The following is an 8,139-nucleotide window of genomic DNA, read 5'->3' on the forward strand; positions in this document are numbered from 1 at the left end:
CGTCTCAGGGCACTAAGATCATGCAGTCGTTGATGTGGTACCTCAACCCCCGACAGGTGTTCGACCTGAGCCAGGGGGGGCCCAAGGAGGGGTAGGGGACCCACTCACTACTCACTCACTCACTACTCGCTCACTCACTACTTGCTCACTACACACTCACTCACTCACTCAAATATACAGGTACTCACGCACGCCCGCTCACTCACTCACTCACTCACTCACTCACTCACTCACTCACTCACTCACTCACTCACTCACTCACTCACTCACTCACTCACTCACTCACTCAGACAAGCATACACACTCACACATACAAACACGCGCACACGCAGAAAGGCCTGCATGCTTGTTGAATTGTGACCACGAGGGGAGGCGTCGGACTCACAGACCTCAGGACAGGTTTATACGTAGAGTTCACACTTTCTCTGTAGATATTTAGGACGTTCTGCAAACTGGTCTTCTGGGACCACAGGCCAATCCTAATGATCACGCTGCTGAAAAATCATCTGGACCCATTTCCCCAAACTACACAAATCTGTCTGTCCGTCTGTCCGTCTGTCCGTCCGTCCGTCCGTCCGTGTGTGTGTGTGTGTGGAGATAGGGTCTCTCTCTCGGAAGGAGGAGATAGGGTCTCTCTCTCTCTGAAGGAGGGGATAGGGTCTCGCTCTCTGAAGGAGGAGATAGGGTCTCTCTCTCTGAAGGAGGAGATAGGGTCTCTCTCTCTCTGAAGGAGGAGATAGGGTCTCTCTCTCTGAAGGAGGAGATAGGGTCTCTCTCTGAAGGAGGAGATAGGGTCTCTCTCTCTGAAGGAGGAGATACGGTCTCTCTCTAAAGGAGGAGATAGGGTCTCTCTCTAAAGGAGGAGATAGGGTCTCTCTCTGAAGGAGGAGATAGGGTCTCTCTCTCTGAAGGAGGAGATAGGGTCTCTCTCTGAAGGAGGAGATAGGGTCTCTCTCTCTGAAGGAGGAGATAGGGTCTCTCTCTGAAGCAGGAGATACGGTCTCTCTCTCTGAAGCAGGAGATACGGTCTCTCTCTCTGAAGTAGGAGATAGGGTCTCTCTCTCTGAAGGAGGAGATAGGGTCTCTCTATCTGAAGGAGGAGATAGGGTCTCTCTCTGAAGGAGGAGATAGGGTCTCTCTCTCTGAAGGAGGAGATAGGGTCTCTCTCTCTGAAGGAGGAGATAGGGTCTCTCTCTCTAAAGGAGGAGATAGGGTCTCTCTCTCTGAAGGAGGAGATAGGGTCTCTCTCTCTAAAGGAGGAGATACGGTCTCTCTCTCTGAAGGAGGAGATACGGTCTCTCTCTAAAGGAGGAGATAGGGTCTCTCTCTAAAGGAGGGGATATGGTCTCTCTCTAAAGGAGGATATAGGGTCTCTCTCTCTGAAGGAGGAGATAGGGTCTCTCTCTAAAGGAGGAGATAGGGTCTCTCTCTCTAAAGGAGGAGATAGGGTCTCTCTCTGAAGGAGGAGATACGGTCTCTCTCTGAAGGAGGAGATAGGGTCTCTCTCTAAAGGAGGATATAGGGTCTCTCTCTAAAGGAGGAGATAGGGTCTCTCTCTAAAGGAGGAGATAGGGTCTCTCTCTGAAGGAGGAGATAGGGTCTCTCTCTAAAGGAGGAGATAGGGTCTCTCTCTCTGAAGGAGGAGATAGGATCTCTCTCTCTAAAGGAGGAGATACGGTCTCTCTCTCTAAAGGAGGAGATAGGGTCTCTCTCTAAAGGAGGGGATATGGTCTCTCTCTAAAGGAGGATATAGGGTCTCTCTCTCTGAAGGAGCTCCACCTCGCCATAAAGCGAGGTGTAGCTCAGAGCTCCACCTCATTAAACCAGGAGTTTTCCCGGTATATTAGGTCAGGGATGTTGTTCTGGAGAGAGAAGCTACAGGCCACGACTTCAGAGAACCCTTTCATTATTCACAATGGCCCTCACACACACACACGCACACACACAGAGTTTGGAGATTGAAACCCAGAGCACGTACCTTTTTAGATGTTTGAAGCATTTGTTTGTTTGAAGCGGGTCGACTGGTAACCTCAAGGTTGCTGGTTTGATCCCCGGAGTGTGGAGGTGTCCCGGAGCGAGACGCCTGACTGTGTGTGTGTGTGTGTGTGTGTGTGTGTGTGTGTGTGTGTGTGTGTGTGTGTGTGTGTGTGTGTGTGTGTGTGTGTGTGTGTGTGTGTGTGTGTGTGTGTGTGTGTGTGTGTGTGTGTGTGTGTCCTCCAGACTGGAGCTCTACCGTAAGGTGCCAAACCTGAGGATCCTGGCCTGTGGGGGAGACGGGACGGTGAGTACCCCACACATTCACCCATTCACAAACGAATTCACCCATTCATACCCATAAACTCATTCACTCACACATCCACCCATCCATACACTCATTCACTCACACATCCACCCATCCATACACTCATTCACTCACACATCCACCCATTAATGCACTCACTCACACACACATTCACCCATGCCCTCATGCTGGTACTCTGGTGTCACTTTGATTGACACCCGTCACTCGTCCCTCTCCCAGGTGGGATGGATCCTGTCCTGTCTCGATGAGCTGGAGGTGAGCCCCCCCCCTCCGGTGGCCATCCTGCCCCTCGGGACGGGGAACGACCTCGCCCGGACCCTCAACTGGGGAGGGGTGAGGCACACACTCTCTCTCCACCCCTGGTTCACACATGGAGCTGAGGGAGGAGGAGTCCCAGATACGCCTCCCCCTGTATGAATGGGTGAATGAGTGAATGTATGGGGGACTTTGTATGTGTTGGGTGAACGGGTGTGAATGGGCATGTGCCTGGGTGTGTGTGAATTGGGTGTTTGTGTGAATGTGTGTATGAATGAGTGTGTATGTATGATTGTGTATCTGTCAATGGGTTAACGTGTGTATACGAATGAATATGCATATAAATGTGTGTGTGTGTGAATGTATGTGTTTGTGAAGGGGTGAATTTGTTAATGAAGTGGTGGACGTGTGAATGAATTGGTGAATGTCAGGTGATACTAGCGCTCTCAGTCGTCCCAGACTGACCTCTGTTTTTCGACCACCCCCTCACCCTCTCACCCTCTCACCCCTCACCTCCTCTCACCCCTCACCCAGGGCTACACAGACGAGCCGGTCTCTAAGATCCTCTCCCACGTGGAGGACGGGCTGGTGGTGCAGCTGGACCGCTGGAACCTCCGCATGGAGGCGGGGCCTGGCCCCGGGGGGGCGGGGCCCAGCCAGGGGGGGGCGGGGCCCAACGGGGGCCCGGGGGGCGCGGACCCCGAAGAGCAGCAGGCCGACAAGGTGGGTGAACACCGCTCGATGAAGGGGTGAATTAACACCACTTTAAAGAATACTGCTCTATGACGGGGTGAATGATGACTGCTCTGTGAAGGGCTGAATGACCACCGCTCTATGAAGGGGTGAATGAATAACACTTTATGAAGGGGTTAATGAGTACTGCTCTATGACTGGGTGAATGATGACTGCTCTATGAAGGGCTGAATGACCACCGCTCTATGAAGGGGTGAATGAATAACACTTTATGAAGGGGTTAATGAGTACTGCTCTATGACTGGGTGAATGATGACTGCTCTATGAAGGGCTGAATGACCACCGCTCTATGAAGGGGTGAATGAATAACACTTTATGAAGGGGTTAATGAGTACTGCTCTATGACTGGGTGAATGATGACTGCTCTATGAAGGGGTGAATGGCCACCGCTCTATGAAGGGGTGAATGGCCAGCGCTCTATGAAGGCGTTAAAAAGTGCAACTCTATGAAGGGGTTCATGAGTACAGCTCTATCAAGGGGAGAATGAGTACCGTTTTATGAAGGGGTGAATGAACAGCGCTGAAGAGGTGAATGAACACTGCTTTATGAATGTATTAACGAGTACAGCTTTATGAATGGATGAAGGATCTTAATGAATGGATGATGTCTCCTCCCAGCTCCCCATGGATGTTTTCAACAACTACTTCAGCCTGGGCTTCGACGCCCACGTCACCCTGGAGTTCCATGAGTCCCGAGGTAGGTTCTGCTGGTTCCACTGGTTCTACTGGTTCTGGTTCTCCTGGTTCTACTGTTTCCACTGGTTCTGGTTCTTCTGGTTCACGTTCTCCTGGTTCAACTGGTTCTCCTGCTTATACTGTATCCACTGGTTCTGGTTCTTCTGGTTAACGTTCTCCTGGTTCTACTGGTTCCACTGGTTCTACTGGTGGTTCACATTCTCCTGGTTCCACTGGTTCTAGTTCTACTGGTCCTGAGATGGTTCCACTGGTCCTGGTTCTACTGGTTCACGTTCTCCTGGTTCTACTGGTTCACGTTCTACTGGCTCTACTGGTTCACGTTCTCCTGGTTCTACTGGGTCTACTGGTTCACATTCTCCTGTGTTTCTGTTTCAGAGGCGAACCCTGAGAAGTTCAACAGCCGCTTCAGGAACAAGATGTTCTACGCTGGGGTGAGTTCACTCTATACGCTATAGATCTAGATATACTCTATATATATTTTATACTCTATATACAGGGGTGAGTTCACTTTATACGCTATAGATCTAGATATACTCTATATATATTTTATACTCTATATACAGGGGTGAGTTCACTCTATACTCTATATCTACATACTCTATATATACTTTATACTCTATATACAGGGGTGAGTTCACTCTATACTCTATAAATCTATATATACTTTATACTCTATATACAGGGGTGAGTTTCACTCTATACTCTATATATCTACATACTCTATATATACTTTATACTCTATATACAGGGGTGAGTTCACTCTATACTCTATATATCTACATACTCTATATATACTTTATTCTCTATATACAGGGGTGAGTTTCACTCTAACTAGTTATACGCTAACCCTACTCTTTACATTCTGTACACTTTAAATACACTCAATATAAACTCTATAGATCCACGTATATAAAGATAAAGATAAAGATAGACTTTATTGTCATTGTACAGTCACCTATACAACGAAATTGGGAATATATAAACTATAGATCTATATAAACTCTAGATCTCTATATACTCTTTAGATCTCTATATACACTCTATAGATCTATATAAACTCGATAGATCTATATAAACTCTATAGATCTATAAATACTCTATAGATCTATGTATATACTCTATAGATCTCTATAAACTCTATAGATCTCTATATACTCTATAGATATATATAAACTCTATAGATCTATGTATATACTCTATAGATCTATGTATATACTCTATATACTCTGGAAGGCGGGGCTCATCTCAGATGTATCTTAGAGGGGGTCTCCTAGTAGGCAGCCTTAGAGAGCGCCTGTTTGAGACCCCCGCTCTAGACTCTCTACGTCTGGTCTGCAGACGGCCTTCTCTGACTTCCTGATGGGCAGTGCCAAGGACCTGTCCAAGCACATCAAGGTGGTGGTGAGTACCGCGTCTCACTCTCTGTGTGTCTCACTCTCTGTGTGTCTCACTCTCTGTGTGTCTCACTCTGCCCTAAGATTGTCTCACTATCAGATTGGATCACTCTCTGCCCTAAGATTGTCATACTCTCTGCCCTAAGATTGTCTCACTCTCTGTTTGTCTCACTCTCTGCCCTAAGATTGTCTTACTATCAGATTGGATCACTCTCTGCTCTAAGATTGTCTCACTCTCTGTTTGTCTCACTCTCTGCCCTAAGATTGTCTCACTATCAGATTGGATCACTCTCTGCCCTAAGATTGTCTCACTATCAGATTGGATCACTCTCTGCCCTAAGATTGTCTCACTATCAGATTGGATCACTCTCTGCCCTAAGATTGTCTCACTATCAGATTGGATCACTCTCTGCCCTAAGATTGTCTTACTCTATGTCAGGGGTCAGCAACCTTTTCAACATGCAGTGCCAGTTTGACATTTTCTCGTTAATGAGTGTGCCTTAAGCATCAATATATTAAAAACTAAGCTGAATTATGACACAGGGACCAAAAACATTTCCAGAAGACCTGGAATTGTACTATTTCCATATAGTCCACAATCATGCATCAACATCCTAAATGTTTTTTTGGTTGTTATAATTGCAACATGGGCTTACAAATTATATTTACATATGTCCCATCTTAAAACACCATTTTCAGAAACTCATTCAAAAACATATTTGCACTGTGAGAAATGTAAAAAACGAGAATATATGAGAATGTTGGAACCATCCACATCAATATCTTTAAGACATGTACAGCTTTGCAAAACCATGTGAAGGCGATGCATACAGGCCACTTGCAACCATATTTTAAATATTTTCTTCTCTATTACTCACAACATAGGTTTAAAAACTATTAATTTATCCCATTTCAGAACACTGCTTTCTGTAACTCATTAAATCATGTTTGCACTGGGAGGAAATGCCCAAAACAGAATAAAGTGCAAAAAGAAAATCGGTAGCAATGATTATGCTGCCGCATTGTGCTGTGACATTTTTAATAATAATAATAAAAAATCTAAACTTTTTTTTATTATTATTATTTTTAAGTGTGCCAATGACAATGCTGCCCCGTGCCAGTGGTGGCACGAGTGCCTTGGGTTGCCGAGCCCTGGTCTATGTTATAGATTAGTCACTCTCTCTGTTAGCCTCTCTCTATGATTACCTGACTCCCTGGGCTCTGATTGTCTCACTATTTGTCCTATGTTTGTCTCACTCTGATTCTCTCTCTCTCCCTCTCTCTCTGTCTCTGTCTCTGTCTCTGTCTCTCTCTCTGTCTCTCTCCAGTGTGATGGTGTTGACCTGACCTCTAAGATCCAGGATCTTAAACTCCAGTGTCTGGTATTCCTCAACATCCCCAAGTAAGACACACACACCTACACAAACTTAAACAAACACACTCTCTCTTTGTGTCTCTTTCTCTCTCTTTGTGTCTCTTTCTCTCTCCCTCTCTCTGAATGGTTGAATGTGTGTGTATGAATTGGTGAATGTGTGAGTGAACGGGTGAATGTGTGAATACAAATGATGCGTTGATGCTTTTCCACTTCTGACCACAAGATGGCAGCAGAGCCACACCTAGCTACTCCGTGGTCCAGTGTGAGTGAAGGATGCTGCTGCTGCCATGGTGACGTGGCGATGCTGTGCTCCCCCGCCCCCCCCTCTAGGTACTGCGCGGGCACCACCCCCTGGGGTAACCCCGGCGACCACCGCGACTTCGAACCCCAACGACACGACGACGGCTACCTTGAGGTCATCGGCTTCACCATGACGTCCCTGGTAACCATGATGACACTCTGATTGCCGAACTCTCTAGTTTCTGTTAGTCTCACTCTCTGTCCTCTGGCTGTCTCACTCTCTGTCCTCTGGCTGTCTCACTCTGTTCTCTGATCGTCTCACGCTCTGTCCTCTGGCTGTCTCACTCTCTGTCCTCTGATCGTCTCACTCTCTATCCTCTGGCTGTCTCACTCTCTGTCCTCTGGCTGTCTCACTCTCTGTCCTCTGGCTGTCTCACTCTCTGTCCTCTGGCTGTCTCACTCTCTGTCCTCTGGCTGTCTCACTCTCTGTCCTCTGGCTGTCTCACTCTCTGTCCTGTGACTCTGTCTCTGGTTACCCTCCCCCCAAACCCCCACTGCCATGGCAACCACAACGCCGCCTCTCCCCCCGTCCCCTGATCTCGGCTCTAGTGGAGGAGAGGTTACCATGGTTACCGTGGTCGGTATCCGGGCTTCAGAGAGAGAGAGAGCGTAACCGGGCTTAAAAACAAACTTCGCCTCGTTCTGAAAACTGAAAGTCAAACCGTCAGCGGCTCTGTTGGCGTCAGAGATGATTAATTCAAAGGTTCTCTTTGTCTGATCTCTGGCGTCGGTTCAGCCCAGGAGGCAGAGCGGGTCGGCTGGTACCCTGAACTAGTTCGATCCCCGGCTCCTCCTAGCTGAGTGTGGAGGTGTCCCTGAGCGAGACGCCTCACCCTGACTGCTCCTGACCAGCTGACTGTCGCCCTGAGGGGGCGACTACGCCGTCGGGGGCGACTACGCCGTCGGGGTGTGAATGTGAGGGTGAATGGTTGAATTTTTGTATGAATCAGGGATTATAAGGGTGAATGAAAAATGGGTGTATGAATGGGTGAATTGGTGTGTGTATGAACCATGGTGCTCTCCAAGACACGCCCCCTAGCCTGACGAGGAAAGGGGGAAATTTAG

The 8,139-nt window shown here is 47.7% G+C and overlaps 1 protein-coding gene across 1 annotated transcript in view; it reads left to right on the forward strand.

The window, feature by feature from the left end:
* Positions 1–8,139, forward strand: part of dgkza (diacylglycerol kinase, zeta a) — an 81,895-nt gene that overhangs the window by 14,578 nt on the left and 59,178 nt on the right. Inside the window, exons 11-19 of the mRNA XM_056595158.1 lie at positions 9–91; positions 2,221–2,281; positions 2,522–2,635; positions 3,092–3,280; positions 3,928–4,006; positions 4,381–4,436; positions 5,344–5,406; positions 6,728–6,801; positions 7,105–7,216. Of these exons, the coding sequence (XP_056451133.1) occupies positions 9–91; positions 2,221–2,281; positions 2,522–2,635; positions 3,092–3,280; positions 3,928–4,006; positions 4,381–4,436; positions 5,344–5,406; positions 6,728–6,801; positions 7,105–7,216 (831 nt within the window). The remainder of the gene's footprint in view (positions 1–8; positions 92–2,220; positions 2,282–2,521; positions 2,636–3,091; positions 3,281–3,927; positions 4,007–4,380; positions 4,437–5,343; positions 5,407–6,727; positions 6,802–7,104; positions 7,217–8,139) is intronic.

This window comes from Gadus chalcogrammus, chromosome 7 (assembly GCF_026213295.1).
Source record: "Gadus chalcogrammus isolate NIFS_2021 chromosome 7, NIFS_Gcha_1.0, whole genome shotgun sequence".
In the NCBI taxonomy this organism is placed as follows: domain Eukaryota; kingdom Metazoa; phylum Chordata; class Actinopteri; order Gadiformes; family Gadidae; genus Gadus; species Gadus chalcogrammus.